The sequence below is a fragment of the Xylocopa sonorina genome, chromosome 6 (assembly GCF_050948175.1).
Source record: "Xylocopa sonorina isolate GNS202 chromosome 6, iyXylSono1_principal, whole genome shotgun sequence".
NCBI classification, from domain to species: Eukaryota; Metazoa; Arthropoda; class Insecta; order Hymenoptera; family Apidae; genus Xylocopa; species Xylocopa sonorina.
The window spans coordinates 4,476,260-4,499,387 of record NC_135198.1 but is presented as its reverse complement, the minus strand read 5'-3'; the positions used below and the strand labels follow the sequence as shown (position 1 = coordinate 4,499,387).

At 43.2% G+C, this 23,128-nt stretch overlaps 1 protein-coding gene across 1 annotated transcript in view; it reads right to left on the bottom strand.

The window, feature by feature from the left end:
- The window catches only part of LOC143424534 (uncharacterized), a 54,173-nt gene extending 32,281 nt beyond the window's left edge, over nt 1-21,892 (bottom strand). The window contains exon 1 of the mRNA XM_076896662.1: nt 21,766-21,892. Coding sequence (XP_076752777.1) covers nt 21,766-21,822 — 57 coding nt within the window. The 5' untranslated portion in view covers nt 21,823-21,892. The remainder of the gene's footprint in view (nt 1-21,765) is intronic.
- Between the last annotated feature and the right edge of the window lie 1,236 nt (nt 21,893-23,128).

Genomic DNA, 23,128 nt, shown 5'->3' with positions numbered 1-23,128 from the left:
TCGATTTAATGGGCTTCGACGCAGCTCTCGCTTCGCGTCCTTTTCACGCGGCTCCTTTTTTAACCTTTCCCGGAAGCGACGCTTTGTTCTCAGGCGTTCTGTTGTTCGCGTCAAGTTGAAGTCTTTGGCTGATCGAAAATAAGGAGAAAAGGTTCGCGGTCGGGTCGCGTTTCGAGGAACGAAATTCTTGGGTTACACTGGTCGTTCGAGCTGAAGGGGTTGTTCGCGAGGTTCCTTTCATACTTCTTATTCTTTTCTATGGAAAATTTATGATGACATAGCTTGCAACATTTTTAGTAATTCAACTAATCTTGTCTACAAATGAAAACTGAAGTCCACTTTCACATCTGAGTGGATTTAAATTTGTTCGCAGTAAATTTCAACAGAAACAATAATGCGTACTTAATTTAAGAAATTCTTAGTTACCTTTTTGTTAAATAGAATTGAGATTAGTGCTTTCAATTTTATTTACCCACTCCTTCTGTACCACTTTGAAATCCAAACGAACTACAATCAACGTTTCCAACAGAATAAACATTTCCACTGAGATCGTTATCCACCTTGATTTACACAAGCAGCTCGAATCAATCGCGCTTCGACAATTCGATCTCAGATGAGAATGACTTTCGTTCATCATTCATGACTCTGCAAGAAATCACTGCACGGTAAACCTCCATTTATACGAGCTCAATTTATCGATACGAAGCTTTACTCAACGCCCAATTACGATCGAAGCTACTGGTCATACTGCGATCTCGTTATCCGAATTACTATCCTTTATATACAACAATTCATTTCACAGTAAATTTCTAAACGCACAAATTCGATTGTCCTCACAATTCTCTCAAATTCGACATTATCGTTTACATATTACTCATCCACTGAACGCCTGAAAATGCAGTTCCATTGTGCGATTGTCAGCGCGCGAGAAATGGTCTTCCCTCCAAAAAAACAGAGGAGAACCTTCTTGGAGCGAGATACTTCACGCTCCAGTGTCATCGTGGTCGGCAGGCAAGAAAAATTCCACGGGTCCCGGTCGCCGCGGCGGGCCGACAACCAGGCGCCAAAAATTTAAATTGCCAGGGTAAACAGAAAGTAAACAGCAGCGAGGAATCCCGGCTGCTGGGAGCCAGGCGAGGGAGGCGTCGCGTGCTCTCTCAGAAAACGGTCCCGCTGGCCAGGATCAGCTAGGACACGTGGCTGTTTACTCCGACCAGCCTCGTGGATCGTCCTTGCGAGGTCCTCCAACCCTGCCAACACTGGCGTCAACAGCCTAGATATATGACGCAAGCAATGGTCCACGTTTAGATAAAGCACACGCTGACGATGTACGCGTTGAGTACCATCGATTCTTGACGTATCATGTGTATATAACGATCTTTGTCAACTATTCTAATCATTTGTGAAGTATGTTGAATTATAAAAGAGAAGTGTGAAACCCCAATATTTTTCTCTGATCAAGATTTTAGCTAAAATAATGAAAGATAGAATTTTGTAGTGTATCAGCTACAAGTCACTGGAATTGTAAGACAAGACTCGATGGTCACTGGTCAACTGTTCTAATCATTTGTGAAGTATGTTGAATTATAAAAGAGAAGTGTGAAACCCCAATATTTTTCTTTGATTAAGATTTTAGCTAAAATAATGGAAGATATAATTTTGTAGCGTATCAGCTACAAGTCACTGGAATTGTAAGACAAGACTCGATGGTCACTGGTCAACTGTTCTAATCATTTGTGAAGTATGTTGAATTATAAAAGAGAAGTGTGAAACCCCAATATTTTTCTCTGATCAAGATTTTAGTTAAAATAGTGGAAGATACAATTTTGTAGCGTATCAGGTACAAGTCGCTGGAATTGTAAGACCATACTCAACGGTCACTGGTCAACTGTTCTAATCATTTGTGAAGTATGTTGAATTATAAAAGAGAAATGTAGAACCCCAATATTTTTCTTTGATCAAGATTTTAGTTAAAATAGTGGAAGATACAATTTTGTAGCGTATCAGGTACAAGTCGCTGGAATTGTAAGACCATACTCAACGGTCACTGGTCAACTGTTCTAATCATTTGTGAAGTATGTTGAATTATAAAGGAGAAGTGTAGAACCCCAATATTTTTCTTTGATCAAGCTTATAGTTAAAATAGTGGAAGGTAGAACTTTGTAGCGTATCAGCTACAAGTCGCTGGAATTGTAAGCCAAGACTCGATGTCACAGTCAATTACGTTTGCGCAAAGGAACGGGGAAATGCACCCTATCTTAGATACCATACGAATTCGAGGTATCTACCATGTCTCGCAGCCATCCGCGAAGATATGCGCGTTGGAAGCAGTCGACAAGACAGAGGCAAGGAACGGGGTAATCGTTCGCGAGTTGAAATAGCAGAAACGCGGATGTAACTCGCGGGGAGTTTTAACTAGGCGCGAGGAAAAGCATCGAGCGTCGATCTTTTTATCGAGTTCGCCATCGAAGCTGCGCGGGTACGCCCGATACGACCGCTTCGGGGCATACCCGAGTCGCTGGGAAACGGTCCAAGTGTGAGAATCGATCGGTGTTGTTGCGCGGCGACGACGCCCTGGTACCACGCGGTGCGTTCGACAAGTCGTCAGTGTCGATTTTGAATGAAATTAATGGTAACCGATGAGGCGTTTTAGATAAACACCACACGGCAAGCATTCGGCGAAAGTCTCTGCCGGCGAGTTCTTTGCCTCGTACGTGGGTTTTAGCGGTCCTGTTGGTCATTTTAGATTTGCTCGCGTCCGCATTTAATTTACGATCCTAACGCTCGAGCGGACGAAAAGTGGAACGTTCGAAATTTGGGCTTTCGGAGAGAAACGGTGGAATTTCCGTTGAGATCACACAAAAACTGCCTAACTTATTAAATATTCTCGACTGATGTCCATTATTGATATAACTTTAGGAACCAAGGTACACTCCCATCTTCGTCACAATACTTTTATCGATCGATTAACAGTTATGCAATATATGGTAAATAAATTTTCTCGTTAAGTACTATTCGTCGCATTATACTCCCAAGAATTATACTTGCAGACGTTTACGATGTAATAAAATTCTATACAAAGATACACTAAAACGCTCGACGTTCCGATTCGTTGAAACATTTTTCTGTTTATACCATCGTCGAGACAACAAGCACGGAAATCTCGAAACAAGTAAACAAAAACCAAACGTAAAATCCAATTGCTCAGAAATTGCGCCTAGCGGGGGATAAACTACGCCCTACGTCGAATAAATTATGCATGTGCGAAGAGGAACGATTATTCGACGTTTATCGATCTTCGAGATCGTTATAATAAATGGCGCGAAGGCAAGAGAAAAGTGGGATCGCGCGCGTTGGGTTTCCTCGTGCGAACTCGACGAGACGTCGTTTTCACGAGAAAAGTTCCTCGATGATTACAGGCAACGATACCCGGCCGAATGGACGAAATTACACGCGCGATACCACGCGGTTAAAATAATTGGACTAAAAGTCGAAACGGGAGCACCGTGCAAAGCGGTTCAAACGCGAACGTGACACAATCTTCGATCTACTTTCCAGCCGACTGGAGGATTTACGAAGCAAACTCCTACACGCGGCAGCGAGGAGACCATCGAGAGTTCGCAGGCTAGCCTGGCGTCTCTTTTTTTTTACGACCTTCCTACCGGCGAACGAGTAATGGCGCGACGTCGATGACTTTGGCGCCATCCGGTACCACCCATGCGCCTAAGTACACGCGTGGTCCTGCTTCACGGTTTAACGACGATCTCTTTAAATGCTGTATCTGTATGCAGAGAAGCCATTTAATAAGAAAATAGAAGAGAAAAGGAATAGAAGAATCTCATGGGGCTATTACTATTATGATACAAGGATCTCTGAGTTTTTAAGCGATGAATAATAATTAGAAATGTCAATAAAATCCACTTTGGAGTATATTAATTCTCATTAATATGCGAATTTTGTCAAGGAAAGTATATTACTTTTGCTTTAATGTCCTCGCCTAAAGGAGTCAGCTATCGATATATCACAAGTGCAATTCGTCAGCTGTCGATGCGTTATGCCAAAGGTGTTATTAATTTCATAGCGAGCGTTCAAGAAAGCGCGGTTTAATTTCGGATTTTTTTTTATCAGGATACGTTATTAAATCTCTTGCGTGCGTAAAATGAAATCTGTCCGCGCATTAAAATGCAAAAGATGTCAGGATGATTATTATAACCCTTCCAGTGGCGAGACTATAATTCTCCTATACGTCAGACCGATGAAGAACAAACACCGCGACGATAAATATTAAACAACGTAAAACCGAAATTGTAGTAAAGTGATTTACAGGGGAGCCGTCGATCGACCCTTTCCCGCGGTTCAAATTAATCATCCGATCTCGTTCGCGCAGTTTGTCACTTCATTAAGAATTTACTCGCCATAAATCGACTCGCCTCCACCCTCCACCTCCTCTGATTGAAGCCCGTGTAAATCATACGCGCGCCATAAATTAAGCTTCCTCTGCGAAAGCATAATTTAAAATCGAACAAGTTGTGGATCCACGGTACGTCGATGTTAAAAAGGAATAACAACCGTACTGATGGCGGAACGATGTCATAACCGATAACACGCTTTTATATCATCCGCCTGGCTCCCCTATTCGAACCACTGGTGAAATAACCCTTACAACGCGTGTAATACTCCGAGTGAAGTAATTAAACAAGTTCTAATGGTTTTGTTTAGCCAACAGTGGTTCACGGTTCGGTTGATCCTTCGATATATTATTTCTAGGACTGTGCGCACCGATTTCGAAATATCGAAACACCTCGTGTACTTTGTATTTAGTCATTCTCTGGGCTAGGTTTGAAAGTTGGGTAAGAAAATCCATCATGGAGAGCAATCTTATCTAACACAAGTAGAGAAACAGAGCATAAGAGAGTAAGGGTAGATCGACAAGTTCACGATACGTACAAGTGCACATTTCCATAATTTACTTAGCCACGATTATCATAGAAGAGAATATTATATGATACCCACGCATTATACTATGGTTCTCCTAATGGTTCTTCATACTAGAAGTGTAGAAGTTGTGGTAGACTCACACTAGACAAATTGTCCATCCTCGCAGATCTATTCACAGAGAAATCTATTCAAAGTAACATCGCGTCCATAAAATCAGACGGATACGCCTACTATCCTCCGTGTTCAAGGGTGAATGATCATTCGCCCCCCAGTCGACCCTGCACCCCTGCCAGTACTTTTACCTCGCACGGGCCATAATTCGCGTCGTGAGTGCAACTCGTAAGGCTAGGAGGTCGTAAGGCTAGGAGTTAGCGAGTACCTCTACCAGTCGTTCCACGATATCGCTTAAATCATAAATTCCGATAAGCCCAACAATGTGAACATTCGCAGCCGCGCTTCGAGCTTCCTCGTGAGCAGGACTTTTACCTTCTGCTCCCTGCAGCGGCGCGAGGTTCCTCTCGTCCTTTCGCCACCGACTATTAATTTCTACGGAACGCCGCAATCGGTTGGCTCCTGAATGCAACCAGTCGATGCCCAGGCAAAACGTTTTTTTCTCGACAAGACCTCGCCGAAAAGAACCGCGAGAGCCGCGCTTATCTAAGGTCCGACACCTTTTAGCCGCGGGCTCTCTCCCCTATCTCGATTCAATAAAATGGAGAACGCTTCAATACCTGTTTAAGCACTCGCCGCGAATCAGTCAGCCCAGGAATGGCTGACTTATGCGTGAATTTCTGGAGAAGTTCTCAACTTTTCTTTCTCGATCGGAAGGAATACAATTTTAGACGCTAATAAGTTACAACCCCTTATGTTCAGCATAATCAAAAATGTTCAAGACAAAAATTTCTGGGGAAGTTCTCAACTTTCATTTCTCAATACGACAAAACACAATTTTTGAAGTTAATAAGTTACAACCCCTTATGTTCAGCATAATAAAAAATGTTCAAGACAAAAATTTCTGGGGAAGTTCTCAACTTTCATTTCTCAATCGGACAGAATATAATTTTAGACGCTAATAAGTTACAACCCCTTATGTTCAGCGTAATCAAAAATGTCCAAGACAAAAATTTCTAGGGAAGTTCTCAACTTTCATTTCTCAATAGGACAGAATACAATGTTTGAAATTAATAAGTTACAACCCCTTATGTTCAGTGTAATGAAAAATGTTCGAGAGAAAAATGGAAGTCAGGAGAAAGCTCGAATTTAATTTACGATAAACAAGAGCATCTGGTCTGGCACCACGAAATCGTTGTACACCTACTTTCAGCCCTTTATCTCGAGCGGAATGGCGGTAACACGGGATAACCAGATTACAGAGGCCCCGTGTTGCGTCGCGTAAAGTGGATTCCCAGGGGACCAGCCTGGTGCAGGCCGCTTTACAAGGACCACCCTGTACAACGGACGGACCCAAGCTTGACCAGCGCGATTGACGCACACCATTCCAGAAAACCGGTACAAATAATCTGCCTGCACAACACCCCCTCGCGAAACTCCACCCTACGATGGCATTCGACTATATGTAGAAGCCGGAGAGATAACCTCAGTTCTATTAATAGCCTAAAAGAAGGGAATCTTCTGTCCTCCACACCGTCACCCACGTCTCGTGGTACACCGGCCGCAAACGAGGCCTACTCGTCATTCGTGCATCCTCATGGCGCTCCTCGTCTTTTCTGCTCCGCGATATGCTCTTCGAACGATTCGAAGGACCTGATCAAATGTTACGCGAACTAATTTTTATTTTGATCTTGCTAGATTATTTTCCGATTACGAAATAGCGTGCATTACTCGTGTTGCAGTAGATACTTGAAGGATTCCAAGTTGGTAACTGCAAGTGGATCTAAAAGCCATCATTAGATAAAAATCAATAATTTTATATTATTAATATTAATTTTCGATTTAGAATGCGTCCATTTTTTGCCAATTGAATAAAATTGGAGATAATTGATAATATGCGCGCGTTATGTTTTTGATAATTAAGAACGAAACCAGTTTGCAATGACAGAATTATAAGAATTGCAACAACTTAACATTACAAATGAAATTTCTAGATATCATGCCATTTCCTTGAAATGTTTAGTACTTCACAGACAGAGCCTTTCTTACAAACCGCTCTCAGCTATTTTCCCATGACTCATTTCTACAGTCTGTAATCGAGTTTAGCACGACAACCACACGTCGATCGATTAATACAGCTGGCATCTACAGCGACGATCGAAATTGTCTAGGAAACTACCTTCGATTAAGATCTACGGCCTGAAAAGCTTTCATTGGGATCGCGCGTACCCCGAACAATGGCGTCTATCAATTTCAACGTGTCGCAATGATTTATTCGATAAATTGCCTAACCGCACGCGGAGTTTTGTTGAAGCTCGATGTGTACAATGCTCGAGTAAAATCTCGACAAGATATCCATACGCTAGAATTGTTGGTTTCTATGAAGAATCAATTTTCAAAACAATGTTAGTAAAAATCTGGTTAAGTCTATCTTTTAAAAATCATGAGAAAGAGAAGAAGGCTAATGAGAGTTCAGTTTGTTATTTTCTGAAAAACAAGAAAGTCTATCTATAAAAAGTCTATCTTTTAAAAATCACGAGAAAGAGGAAAAGGCTAATGAGAGTTCAGTTTATTTTCTTTAAAACAAGAAACAAAATTCCATTACACAAACACAAAAAAAAGCCATCAGATACCATCCAAAAACCAAAGAAATCGTCTAACAATTGCAACTCTCCCAAGTATCAGTTTAATGCATTTAAATACACATATCCATAGTACGCGAACAAAAAGAAAAAATGATCAAAAATAGCAATAATCGAAACGAAACGAACTACAGAGTTGCAAAGTAGCAGCCAAAGGACGAACCCAATAAACGATCGACAAAAGGAATTAGTTCAACCACCCCCGTCGATGATTTCGCGCGACGAAACAAGAGCCTGTGAGGCGGCGCCGTGGAGCAGCTCTTAGGAAAACGCGACAGCGTGAATTATAGCGAGGTCAAGCCGTGTAGGTAGGCATTTTTCGAGGTTTTATACGGCGCAGGATCAAAGAGCGTCGGGAGAGCCAGACGCGGGGGTGGCTGGCGATAGGGAGTTGGTGCGACGGCCCCGCGCGCCAGTGGAATTTCGCAAGGTGGTTCGTTCGCCCGGGACAGTTATTCGCTTGGAATCCGGTCGGTCGTTGTTGTCGTTTCGTGTTTAAAAATATCTGGCGCCATCCGATTCCGTCGTGCACGAGCACGTTTGTCGCCAGATCGCGGCCCCCGCCGTACATTATCCCCGGAATTGTTCTAGCGGCGAAAGTTTCGACACGCCGTTACCGATTCCGCGACATTCCTTCGACCCCCTCTGACCGTCTCGCGCGCTTCCTTCTTCTTTCCTCCTTTTTCTCCGTTTTTTTTTCTTTTTTTTTCTTCTTCTTCTTTCGATCCTGTTGGATTATTTGAACGTGTCAACGTGGAAACAAAAACGAATCTCTGTCACGTTAAGAGATAGTATCCCGGGAATAAATTCGAGCGGGCCTCCGACTGTTTATACCTAAGGGCCTGGAAGGAAAACACGCGCAGACGTCGCGTCGTCATTTTTCTTTACGCGAGAGGAGGCCAGGTTTTCTGTCGAGCGTCCTCGCTGTTCGCAAAGCTTTCGTAGACTGTAATGGTTAATTGTTTCACGTATTTTCAATGGATCCCTTTGGTGATTTTTTACTCTCTTAATAATAGTGATAACGAAGTATTGATTAACTTATACAGGAACATTTTGAATTGGAAATTACCATTATTGTACAAACAGCAAAATTGGAAATTAAAATCGAAATGAAAGGGAATATCTTGGTTTATAAATTACATATTTATTCGTTATCTAAATTTCATTGTGTGAAGTATGAGGAATGGATGATTTATATCTAATAAACGAATCGAGAAGATAATGTGAAATGAGTTCTTCTAATGGAAATGTCTATATTTCCAATTTAACAACTGTCAGTGAATCGTGGACAAATCTTTCGCTAATGCCCCACGATTTATTGTACTAATAACAGGGATTACCAAACAGTGAAAGTAACAGGAATCGCAAATAGGATAATGTTCTGCCTTTCCTCGGGCATTAACATATTCTAATACCGAAATTTACATACGTTTGGCCTAACGCTGAAGTATTGGGACGTCCCATAAACTGCACACTTGAAACCTCCAAATTGTTGAAACAAAACGAGCATCATATTATCGTAATTAGCATGAGAAGGCGGTCCAACGATTTATCGACGACACAGATAAATACGTGTACCCTTTATTACCATGAGAATAATTTAGATTGAAGAATTTGGAAACGTTGCCAAAATTGCGCAATATTTATAGAACAACCCAAGACGAACACTTTTCACACTAATTTAAACGTACGTACATTTCTTCAAAAAAAATTTATACCCTGTAATGTATATTTTTTTTAAACAATATAATTTAAAGCTGAGAATTCTCTCTTATTTCGATGTTAATTATCTCACGTATATCTGCATTTCGTGTATTGGTATTAATCACTCCTTTACAAATGAGCTGGCATTTATTACTGCCAGCACGAGAAGTTGTCGCAGAGTCACAATTACAGGATTATTAAAATTAATAACGTATTATTATTTTTCAATCCTCTCTGCCTCCGTTATTTAATTTGCAAGCAAAGTCGTTTACACTTCAACTAAAACATACTTCACTGTACGGTTCCTTATCGAAAATGAATTTTTGCACCTCTGATCGTTCCTCGAATGGCAATCAAATTTTTTTGCAAAGCCACGATATTATGCATTTAAGGAATGAGACGTACGAGTACGATTGACGATGCGTCGAGACAGGTAGATTGAATCAATTTGCCAATGACAGGAACTGGACAATACACCAGGCGGAATCAGTAATAAACAAAAGCACTTCGTTCTCGTTATGAACTATCGACGGATGTCCCTTGTTAGCGGGACAGGAAACGAGGGTAAGGGACCATCGTTTCTGGCTCGTTCTCACGTGACAACAAGGTTCAAGTGGCGCGTCGTACCACGGTTGACCTTTTAAAAATTCCTCGTGGATGAATCAAATTTAAATCCTGCATCTCGCGAGCGTTCAAAACAAAGGATGAATTGAGAATGATTGCGTTCAAACGAAGGCGAGAACCGTTTCATTGCTCAACGCATCGCGCGCGATGGTTGGCGTCATCGATGTACGAACCGAATTGATGACACGCCATTGAAAGAGTTTAGAGTTGATGTATGAGAGAGTGAAAATTCCAGGCTACTCGCAGAGCATAGAAGGCCTGCATTATTCAATTTATAAACAATTTGTCTACTCTGAAGATTCTTGACGCTGATATATCAATCTTAAATCATATCTGCACCTATGAAATACATTATCCACATTAAGCAAAGGAATACGTGCCATTTAATTTTCCTCCAAGATTACGATCTCTATTAATTACAAAAATTTCTGTTTCTTTCAACTGACTTACGATCTCTATTGATTATAAAAATTTCTGTTCCCTTCAACTAACTTGTAGAAATCTTTCAACAGTGTCGTACAAAATTCTAAGAGCGTGTGTACTCGTATCAGGATATCGAGGACACGTACAGTGCAAAGGTGAATCCTTGCACCCTGCGTTCCCACAGAAAACGTGGTAAAAGCCTACGGTGCAAAATCTGGCGAGCGTTTTTTCTCGAATCGACCAATGATACACGAGAACGGATGTACCGTTACCAAACCAACGCGACCTTAACGCGCACCTCCGCCACAATGCGGCGACGCGTGAATTCCGCGCATCCCTAATGCTGGCTGTTTAACGGTACCTCTGAACCTACAGACCTATCTTCAGCGTCTCTTCCGCGTCCTTATCGAAACACCAGCGGCGTGCCACCTCTCGCCACGTTCGACAAGGTTAATAAGCCGCCACAGGGGATAGCGGGGACCGTTGCAACGCTTATGCGAGGCTTGCATCGACCGTTTGCGGTTATCGAGGGGGAGAAAGAAATGCTTCCTGGACGATGGAAATATTATTGCGGAATGGGCAACGGCACTTTCGAAGGTATCCACCAACGGACTGCCATGGCGCAACGCTACGGTGGTCTTGTGAAATTTCACTTTGTAGAAATTTGAAGTTGCCAGATTTTGTTCGCGTTTAACGAGTAGATTCGAGTGTTTCTAACGATGTTTCAAGTAATTTTTGTACGAATGTGAATGTTGCATTAGATACTATTGTATGTGCGATTGTATACGGTGGTCTTGTGAAATTTCACTTTGTAGAAATTTGAAGTTGCCAGATTTTGTTCGCGTTTAACGAGTGGATTCCGAGTGTTTCTAGCGATGTTTCTAGTAATTTTTGTACGAATGTGAATGTTGCATTAGATACTATTGTATGTGCGATTGTATACGGTGGTCTTGTGAAATTTCACTTTGTAGAAATTTGAAGTTGCCAGATTTTGTTCGCGTTTAACGAGTAGATTCGAGTGTTTCTAGCGATGTTTCTAGTAATTTTTGTACGAATGTGAAGGTTGCATTAGATACTATTGTACGTGCGATTGTATATTGGCTACATTTCTGACGTAGATTTCGACGAGGGGAACCGTGGCGATCTCTATTCGAAACGCGAAATTCGAATTCACGGAGGCCCTGATTACTGATTTCTATTCGCAAATTAGACCAAATCTTTTCGAGCATGCCCGATACATTCGAATGCCAGACGTGTTCCGCATCAATCCGTGTAACTGTGCACGGACAGAACGTAACAGAAACTTTCGTAACGGCCGAGTTCCGGCAATACTTCTATCGATCTTTCATCAAACCTTACGCTTACACTTGCAACACTTTTTCTTTCCTGTTGGAAGTCTGAATTGTTTTAGCAACAGTGAAACGATATTGAAATCGAATCCACGCGGTTGCGACATCGAATTTAAATCGTTGGAAAATCGTACTTCACGCGTCCTACCGAGCTTAACAATGGCGGTAATAAATCTTACACGTGAAAAAGTTTATTTTTGTCTACTGAGAATATAAATTAAATATCAAAAATATCATTTCTTCCATCTATATTAATTTTATTAGAATCTTTATTTTATCATTTTGAAAGAACGACTTAACAATTTGCATTTGGTCATATAGAAATTCCATTGGAACTATTACTTTCCCTCGAAAAATCTCCTCGAACATGATCAATCTAACCTGCCACGAGACAAATACACGCAGCTTCGTTCGAGATTCGTTGCGTGGAGTTCGCGAATTGTCCGATTTTACGGTTTCGTGACCAAACCGATCGTTCCAGCGTACATTATCGTTCAAATGTTCCCTCGAAATTATTATTACGCCAATCTTCGTACGGACGAATGTTCCTGGACGAGCATTTACGACCTCCACTGGCGGGCAGGTGTCGTAAAAGACGCAACGATCGGTGCCGATCGACGATGGAGGAGCAGTGGAACCAGGTAGCAGCAACGCGAACCGCGTGATCTCGTTTCTATTGTACCGTTGCGATCGTTCCGCGGTGCATCGACGACCGATGCCAAGGCGACGACGATAAATTCCACTTGTAATATACTGATGGACCGGTTCTCACAGACTGCCCCCTAGAAACAAGGCTGTGCCGTTTTAACAACCGGCAAAAACTACCCCGCGTTAAATTGAACGGGCATTTCCCATACAATGAGAATGGCTCGCGATTTCTTTCCTGTTTACATTTTTCTTCCTTCGTTTCGAACGATTTCTTTCGCTAAGATTTCTCTGAGCGTATTATAATATAGGGAAGATATTTTGAGGGAGATTTAATTGATGATTATGTCCGGTTGGTGTTGTGTAATGTAAAATTTTGTACTCGAATCGTATGAATAGTTATTCTGATGTGATTTGGATTTAATTGTGTTTTTTCTTTGCTGAAGATTGGGGAATGTGGTTTGATTCATCATCTTTTGAGATGTATAGAATCTTTAAGGAATTTTATAAGAATTATTTTGGGGAAAGAATATCTTCGCAATGTTCCCTCGAAGGATTGAGCCCTTTATTTAGTTTCTTATTCTGTTCGTATACGTATGAAAAAATAGCAGATACATTTTTATCTTGCGAACTTTACTTCGTTTTTAGGTTTAAAACGAAAGATCTTCGAATTAAAAGGAAACATGTAACAAAATTCTTCAAGAGGTAACAAAAAACATAAAAATGGTACCAAACCAGGAAACATTTGTTACATTACTATTATATGTATATCTGAAGAGTTTGTGCAATGTAGTAACAAAAAAGCGATAGACACAGAACTAAAGAACCTATAAATAATTAAAAATCTGTGATACCAGTATTACTTACATTACATTTTAGAAAGTAAAGAGATGAAAAATGCTAGATAACATTCCATTATCTAAACCGCAATCCCCTCAGTTAGCAGACATTTTTCTTCGTTAAATCGCATACCGCAAATACAACACTCGCAACCGTACAACGCGTACGAAAATGAATGGAAACTCACACCGTTGTGTAAAACAGAAACTCAGCAATATCTATCGCCGCCATTAAGCCTATAATTGGTACAATTTTGCAGCTGGTTAAGCGTCGGCAAATTAATGACCGCGATCGCGCGGCGGTAATTAAACGCGGTACGCTACAATTAAGCAAGAACGGGAAGAGGAATTGAAATTAAGGAGGAGACCAGAACGAAACCGTGTACACCGTGCTCGTACACAGCCGTTTAAGACGTTAATTATCGCTTCACAGAATTTGGCGCGGCGTCCTGGTAAAATAAAGCCGAGATAAGTGAGGAACAGAAGTTCCGCGCGATCTCTCAATGGCGATCTGGCAGGTGCATCGTCGAATACCATGCACGAGACCATGGGGAGTCTGATAAGGGAGCACCAGTGATTTATGCGTAAATTTCGACGACCTTTGAAACGCGCGCGTAACGCGTCCTTTTTAAGCGAGGATCGCGTGCGTTGATGCGACAATAAATGGAAATTTCTCTCTCCCTCTAAGTTTACGACATTAGATGTACCCGTGAAACTCTGTGTCAGTAATTATTTTGTAATCGAAATGGTTGTGTGTGAGGTCTGCAAGAAGTTGAACAGTTTTTGCCTGCGACTGTAGTAGATTTCTCTTATTGTCTTCGAGTGAAGTTGGGGAAATGGAACTTGCTCAGGGGCTATCTCGACGGAGAGACTTAACGAACAAAATTTATTATTTCCATTCAGCGTTATAGAATAATGGCTTTACTTTATGGAACAATTAGTTTCGCACGAAAGATCGTCGATGTTTTTTAAAACGGCTCTGAGAAAGTTCGAATTCTCCACTCGATAATTAGACACCTCCAGCAGAAATTCGCAAATTGTGTACTGCGATATATATCCCGAAGAAAAACTCTTGCCAGCATTATTTAACGACTCTAATCTAAACGAAGCTTCAACGGAGAACGATCGAAGGAACGCGACAAATTGTAATACGGTTGCACAGAGAGCTCTGGCAAATGACTTCGATCTGGGGTCACGCCAAACGAACGAGTGCAGTATATCTTTATAATCCAGGCATTAATCATCGCGATCTACGCGCAACAATCGTAATTAATAATAACTCAATATAATCCAGTGAACGGATGAGCCGGGAGAGGACATAAATTTCGCGAGCGTCGCGCCCCGGCTAAGATCGTTCCCTTTGACCATGGCCTTCGATCGCAATAACCATTGAGCGAAGGTTACGAGCCGTGACACGCGTGGAAAACGGTCGTCCGTTACGCGAAATCGTAAATTCCTGCCAGCATTAAACGGGTTCCACGTCTGCCTCCCGCCGTAGGACCTTTTTGCTCCTCGTACGAAGACATCCGGCGGCCGTTGCAATTTTTCATCGTTCCGATCGACGCTGCGAGACCCACGGGTCACCACCGGAGGATGTACCCCGGTCTTCTCGCTCGAGATGACTTGTTCGCACTCGCGATTGTGCGGAGCAAAGTTGCGCAAACCGTTGCGTAAAGACACAGGCATCGAGGCGGGAGATCAAGTGCGAGAAATATACAAAGTAAATGAAGAAGGAGTGTTCGTGCACCGTCAGCGCGAGGCTTTTATTTAAAGGCGTGTACCCTTGCATCGTATCACCGTTAAGTATCGGTCGACGAACAGTGTTGCATCGTTGCATGCTCGTCCCAGCGATGCAACACGTTGCATTTCGATACGCAACCGTGCGACGCTTGTCGTGCCTGTACTGATACGAGCGGACGATACGGTTCGAGGACACGTAATGAGCGGGTATCAACCTCTGAAAGACTTTTTCACCTATGATACAAAATGAAGATCTACCTATACTAAGATAAAAAATTTATCTTTCATGTGTGCGTATAATAAATATCCTTTTGCCTTTTCTCGGACACCTGTGTCTTCCTATTACTTCTACCCAAGAAGCTTTTTCTATAACACCAGAAAGAGTCTCTGAATTGAAGCAGGTTCGAACGCGAGACCTCTGAAGTTGCAAAGCCGATTGGGACTTTTTTCACACTTGTATCTTCCTATTACTTCTACCCAAGAAGCTTTTTCTATAACACTAGAAAGAGTCTCTGAGTAGAAGCAGGTTTGAATACTAGACCTCTGAAGTTGCAAAGCTGATTTTGAGACTTTTCTGACACTTGTATCTTCCTATTACGTCTACCCAGGGACCTTTTTCTATAGCACCAGAAACAGTTTCTGAGTAGAAGCAGGTTCCAATGCGAGACCTCTGAAGTTGCAAAGCTGATCGAGACTTTTTCAACACTTGTATCTTCTTATTTCTTCTACCCAGGGACCTTTTTCTATAATACCAGAAACAGTCTCCGAGTAGAAGCAGGTTCCAATGCGAGACCTCTGAAGTTGCAAAGCTGATTGGGACTTTTCCTACACTTGTATCTTCCTATTACTTCTACCCAGGGACCTTTTTCTATAATACCAGAAAGAGTCTCTGAGTAGAAGCAGGTTCCAATGCGAGACCTCTGGAGTTGCAAAGCTGATCAGGATTTTTCCACGAGGCCAGGTGAATCGCGGCCGAGCAACGCGCAGAATGAAACGTAACAAACGCGGTCCGTACAGGCATTACGAAACGCGACACGCGAATTTTTATTCACGACCGCTACCGTCTCGGCCGCCTCCGCTGAGCACATTTAAACGAGTTATCGTAAGCATCGATTGTACGCCTCTTTTTGCCACCAGCCGGACAACGGTGACCGCTCGTTAACATAGCGGGGTGTATCAGCGGTTGGTATCAATTTTCGGCGAGTCCCGGGGCCGTTTCGCGATTTAATTAACCGGGACAGGCTCGCGCGCTCTGTATCGTTTGTCGTCACTTCCACGTCGCCTTCCAACGCCACCCGATCCCATTTTAACTCCGTCGCTGTGTCGTCCTTTAAACTGCCCATTACCCAATTATTTCGGACCCCTCCGTGCGGCTCAGCGTGCTAATTAAACCGTGCGTCGGACTAACGCGAGACCGATTGAATTAAGAGAACGTTTTGACGTGTCGAGCTGTCGCTCTTGGTGCCTCGACGGTCTTATTAATTCCGCACGACCGCGTCTCGAGACGGTCGTTCCTTCGACTGCTCAAAAAATATGCTAATCTTTATGATTCCCTGACGGAGACATTCAAGCGTACGGTTTGCAATGCGTTTGTACGAACTATTCTATGTTTTAACACGCGAGACTGATCTTTCGGCTATTGAAAAAGTGATTTTTAAATTTCCTGAACATAACGTTCCTTTTAGATTACTAAGATATCCTATTTTCTAGGAGAATGATTATCTCAGAAAAGAATTAGAATATTAATAAAAATACATGCCTTCGTTGGAATACGTTCTAGAGATTCCTCTATTTTTATAAACAAATGTTCACCACGAAGCAACCCATAATTAACAACGAAACGAACAAAACGCCAGAATCGCAAATAAAACGAGCACGTCGTCCCGTCGATTTCACGTCGCAAGGTACACATAACGAACAAGCGCGAATGATCGAGTCCCGGTCCCATTCCCTCAGAGGAAACGAAATCGGACGCAACCGGTCATTTGTAGGAATCAGAGCACCGGGACCAGGCGCTTCGCAATTATGAAAAGTGCCGTGCGCGTTATTAATCAGCCGTTACAGGCGGTACAGTTCACAGAGAACAGGGGGCGATTAATCGCGGTTAATCGATCGTTAATCTCCGAAATAGCAGCGACTAACGGGCACTCGGGGCGCCTGTTCGGCCAGACTAATTACGCTCGCGTGATTATGCGCCGCGCATATCGAACACGGGGCTCACGCGACTCCCGCCACGCGCAGACATTTCTCATCCTGGGCCCGTGTGTGCGTTGCCGCGGGCAGATACATCGCGGATACCATCCCCTTGTCTCGAATTCCCTCCATTTTTTCCCAATGACGGTGGTACGGTGATACCTGCGTTCGATTGCTCTTATTCAGCTCCGGGTCACTGGGTGCTATGCGCCAAGAATTCGAATGGACCACGTTTCTGTGTCGTAGAGATTTTCAGGATTTTGTGGGAAATTTGAGGGAAGAGTTTGCGACGCGATGGAAGTGAATTGAGGTGAATATTTGGAAGATGAATGTATGTAATGGATGAAGTTGATGTAGGGTTTATGTTTTAACTTTGTCTACCAATATGGCGTATTGGACGACGTTTCTGTGTCGTACAGATTTTCACGATTTTGTAGGAAACTTAAGGGACGAGTCTGTGATGCGATGGAAGTAAATTGAAGTGAACATTTGGAAGAAGAATGTGTGTGATGGATGAAATTGATGTAGGGTTTATATTTCAGCTTTGTCTACCAATATGGCGTATAAGTAAGGGTGGGTTCTAACCTTATCTTTAAATTCGCGAAACTTAATTTGGAAACTTTGCGAAGCCTCAAAACTGTCGAAAGTTTGAGGATTGGAAAGCAGAGTTTTAAGTATATCTTATAATTATTAATAGAGTACGAAATACGAAACACAGAGTCACAAAAGTGTGGAACTCGAAACTTTTCTGAATTCGGTTAGATTACGAGAAGCGTCGAGGTTTCGAGAAACCTACCCCTAGCAATGAGCGATGGTGCGAAAAGAAAGAAGCTTGAATCCATTTCGTCTGACTCCTTATACATCGAATTGCTGGTCGTTTTGAAACGCGTATAGGCAAACTTCGTTTATTTTCCGCGACGAAAGTAACGCACGACGTGTACCAGCAACTGGCTGACTAATTTAGAATGCCTGGAGGGCACAGCAAGATGGCCTGTCTGCATCCATACTGTCCCATTTCCAGACCGCGTTGCTACTTGCGCGAGACGTACAAGCGCATCTTATCTCACTTACATGAGTATCTCCACGGGCGATAGAAATTCGCGGTTCGAGTCTGTCTATGCATATCTGTCTTACTCAGAGTTCGCACTCCTGTTCGCGAGCGTCTCGCGAACAGGTCCTTTGATGTATCGCCTTCGAAGCGAACGCTGTTCGTTGCTCGCTGACCAGTTCTCTGTACACTGTTCATTGTTCGCAAAAGTGTCTACACAGCTGGCGAACATAATCCACGAAGTGCTCGTAAGGTGCAGCGTGCGCTTCGCGTTACAACCTTCATTCGCACAGTTACAAAGATTTATTGTCGTCGAGATGAAGTGCGAAATTAAATTTGAGAAGGTCTCATTGAAAACCGTTGGCACGGAGCAGCGTTTTTTGTTGACACGCTGCGGATTGTTATTTCGATGGGCAATTCGTGCGGTTAATAATGCAATTAGTGGGAATGTAGTCATGCTGTGGCAGTTAGTTCATGGTTGGCATTTTGTCGTGAGGATTAATTTAATTAATTTGGTCACGAGGAGAACATTAAGCGTGGAGAGAGGATATACTTGAGTAGCAGCTTGCTGTCTTGGTAATTATTCGGGAAACGAGATAAGCGCGAGCACGAATTAAGAAATGTAAAAGGATTGTGCCATTTTGGCACGTTCTTTGTTCATTTCGAGAGGTTAGCATATTCGTTGGTTTCATTTTTGTGATGAATCATATAAATAGATGTATTAATATCTGTTTATCTGGTCACAGCGAAGATATCAGATTTTTCCTTGAAAATTTTCAGTTTTACCCAAAAAAAAATGAGAATGAAATGTTCTAGCGCGTTACTCGGTCGCGAATTTAATGCAATGATTTATATTCCTCCAATACTTGCAGGGAAAGTGAACGCAATGTACGAAATTCGTAAACTGGCGCTTCGAGGTATGTGTGAGAAGAATATCGAATGAGAATTCTTTATTCTTCCCCAGGCGTACAGAATAAGCTCGTGCTTAACGTTGCTAAATGCAAGCAATATTTAAGAAAGCTCGTTAATATTATAACATACTATTTGCAATAAAAATCTACGATAATATCAACAGCAAGAATAACACATAAACGATTGACCATCTGACATATATCAATAATTCTTGAAAAATTTCTTTCACCACGAATACAAAAAAAAAATTCCACACAATTCAAAATAAAGCTATTCCCAAAAACAGCTAACTTGACCATCATATGCATCCAAAGATAATACATAAACGATTGACCATCCACGATATACTAATTCCTGAAAAATTTCTTTGGCCACGAATACTAAAAAAAGTTCCACACAATTTGAAATAAAACTATTTCAAAAAACAGCTAACTCAATCATCATATGCATCTCCAACACATATGTTCGCCTATAAAACTCAACAAATTGCTTAATCAAGCAACGATCAGCAACGTAGAAACATTCTAACGTTCCGTCCAGTACACCAACGATAAAAGGTACCATTGCTACCAGAGCGCCATCGACCTTCGTCCACAATACGAGACACCGTGCTGCTTAGATCCAACCCAAACCCCCTCGTTCGCCAGTGCAACAAAGTCTCATCTGGAACCACCGACGACCAGGTAACTCTCCGTTGCATAAGACAAAGCGTAATCAGCCAAAGGAACCGCGGCGACTTAACATTCCGCGCTTGCATAACGAAAGTGGCGTTCGACGACGCGCTCCGTGCATTCGCATGCGCAGCCGTTCGCTCACCGCGTATCCACCGTTAAGTATAGCAATCACCGGCTAGATAACGCCTTTATCCTTGACTCCAACGGCGCACGTAAGCAACCGACGCGTGTGTCACGCCGTGTGTGAATGCCACCAGGCTCGCTCGCCTCTGCTCCTACGTGCACGCATCGGTTTCGCTAGAACCGGAATAAGAACCGTGGCTCTCTAACGACCGTGGCGTTAATTAAATTAAGACGATGCGGTACCAGTCTCGATGGGACAGCGCAGTAAAGAAACGCCACGGTTTACGCGCGGGGTGACGTTCCTCAGGAACGCGGCTGTCTACGCGCGAGACGCGTGAAGGTTAATGTTAACGGGTTCGCGATAATGACTTTTTGAGCGATCGCCAAGTGGTCCGGTTTGGATGGCTCGCTTTGATCGCTGGTATGGCCTGGGCATGGTTTTGCGAGCCGTCTTGGGGCAGGTTACGATGCGGTTTGGGTAGGGATAATCGTTGCAGGGAGCCATAGACGAACGTTCGCGATCTAATCCTTTCGCGATCTGATGATAAAACGAGGAAGAATTTGTTGTTCGTGTAATTAAAAGAGAGTTGGCTTAAATTTTGATGTGTAATGCACGAAATTTTGTTAATTGAATTATATGTTTATAGCGCATTGTTTTGGTGAATGTTTATTGCACTACGACTGTGTGCAAGTGGTTAAATTAACGATTTCATGGTCTATAATTTGCGGATAATTAAGAGCTCGTCCATTCGTGATATTGAGAGAAAAACGTAAGTGAACTTTCTACAGGAACATTGATGAAACCAGTGAAGAAAATGTCACGGTTTGTATATAAAGGGTGGTGTTTCAGAAAGTATATGACGGCTCGTATCGAGAACGTAACAAAGGTTGATGTTGGCGAATTCGTGACATTTATCCCTGTGATGTAATTTAGAGCTGTTTGGTGTAATCGTTCGATGTTTCTGCTTAGCTTAGAACATAAGGAAACGTTTGTATTAACACATCAACCATGTAAAAAGTACAACAATTTCAGTCGATCGAAAAATCCATTGTGTCTTTGACCTGCACGCAAATGTTAACGAAGAAAATTTTTTGTTATGTCGCACAAAATGAATAAATAAACGAATGATAGTAATGTCAATTTCCACCCCCTCGAAATAGATACACACAAAACGAACGCGAACTCATTGTTTAATATGCATTTCAGATCGTTATAGGTCAATGGTCGACGGTTAAAATCGTCGATGGCAAAATAGCAGACGAAATTGTATGCGTCTAAGGCACACGAGCAACTTTGAATTCCACCGGGTTCACCGTGAATGTTACTGTTACCAAACGTAGCGTTCAGGTACAGTACAATGCATCCCGAAAGTGTACAGTGCCTATCGCGTACTCGTGATATTCATATTTCTACCAAGTGACCGGCAAGAAACGAGCGACGCTGCACTGTAAAAAGATCGAATTCGGATCGCGATCGCGCGGACAAAGGCGTCCGTAGCAAAGGCGACCCGACAGCTTGGCTTCCGACATTTCCTGACCTCGGTCAGGAAAGTCGATTTTCGGCGAATAACGGACCACCACCGCCGCCACGAATTTCCCCCGATCCACGTTAACCTTCGTTTCCCCAACGAGCACCCAGACCACAGGCGGTAACGCTATGTTGCGAAGAACATCGCATAAAAAGTGAAAGTGCCGCATTCCGCGGCGTGGCATCTTATCAAATCTATTGAAACGACGCTACGAACGGAACTGTGGGCCGCGAACGAAAAAGCAGGTGTGCGAGACGGTTGTACTACTCACCAGCAGGAAAAGTACCGTGCTCGTTGCAGTCGCTTCGAACGATATTCCGCACGCCATTTCTCGCGATCGAACCCACCAGGCACCGCTTCTACCAGACCATCCTGGGATTCCTCAACGAAGCATGCGGCTCTGGTACGCGGTTCGGCTCCCCCTCGATTAACCTGCGATCACTTTTTTCCACCACAATTAACTCCACCACGATACTTCGGACCAGGCCTCTATCCTCCTCTCCTCTCCTCCTCGAGCACGATCGAACGATCCCGTATACAAAACTGGTACACGATCTCGACTGTCCTAACGCGCGTCGCTCGTGATCCTTACGAAACTCGATCACGGGACACGACTCAGAACCGATGGACGGTTTTTCGAGCGGATCGATCAATCGACGGAGTCGAGGCTCGATGTGGAAACGATCGATCGTCCTGGTGTACGTCCCTCCGTCCAGCCAATGTATCCGACCGCCTTGCGAAGATCGGTCGCGTACAATATGCCCAGCTCGACGGTCCTTCGAGCGTGTTCTCCGTTGCGGCGTGTGTCTCTGTTGCGGACGATTCGTTTAAACGGAACACGCGGCTCGCAACGAGCAGTTAGACGGGGCGGGTGTGGGGGCCCAAGTCGTCCTGGGAACGGTACCCGCGAAGCTTGTCTCGTGCTCGTTAAAAGGTGACGATTGCACGGTCCTAACCGTAGCACAGGGCTCAGGCAACTGACAGCGGGTCAGAGCCGCGGCACACGGCGCCACGCCGCTCTCACAGCTGATCCGAGAGAACCGATCGCCTCTACTCGCCTCTCTACCCTCTCTCTAACACGCGATTCTCAACCTCCGCCACCGTGTGCTTCCTACGATTTACCTCCGGCTAACCGGAACGTCGCCAACATCGAGCCTGACGAATCGTACGCCCTACCAGAGACGACCACGATCGGGTGGGTACCTGTCATTGCTGCGTCCAAACGACGTGGGAGGAACGTCCGGTCACGGACGTAGGAAATTTGTCGATAGTTTGATTGTATTTTTTGTTTTTTTCATTTTTCTAGCTTTGGATCCGGCGATGAGACATGAGATGAACCGAGAGAATGCTTAAAAGCGTGTGCGTTGCACTGGTTAGAGATTCAAGTAGATTGGACTTGCGAATGGTCGAGATAGTTGGCTGTGTTTAAAGGTTGCTTTGAAAGGAAAAGAAATTTGGAATTACTGGAAGATAATGTTCTTCGAAGTTGATTCTGTGGAGTATGGACGTCTTTTAAAACGTAGAGTTCGATGGAAGTCCGTTTTACAGTTTGCTTAATGTTTAAATTTAATGGAAAGGTTTAGCAGAAGTTAATATTGAAAATTGGAAGGGATTTAAGAGGTTTTAAGGCGATC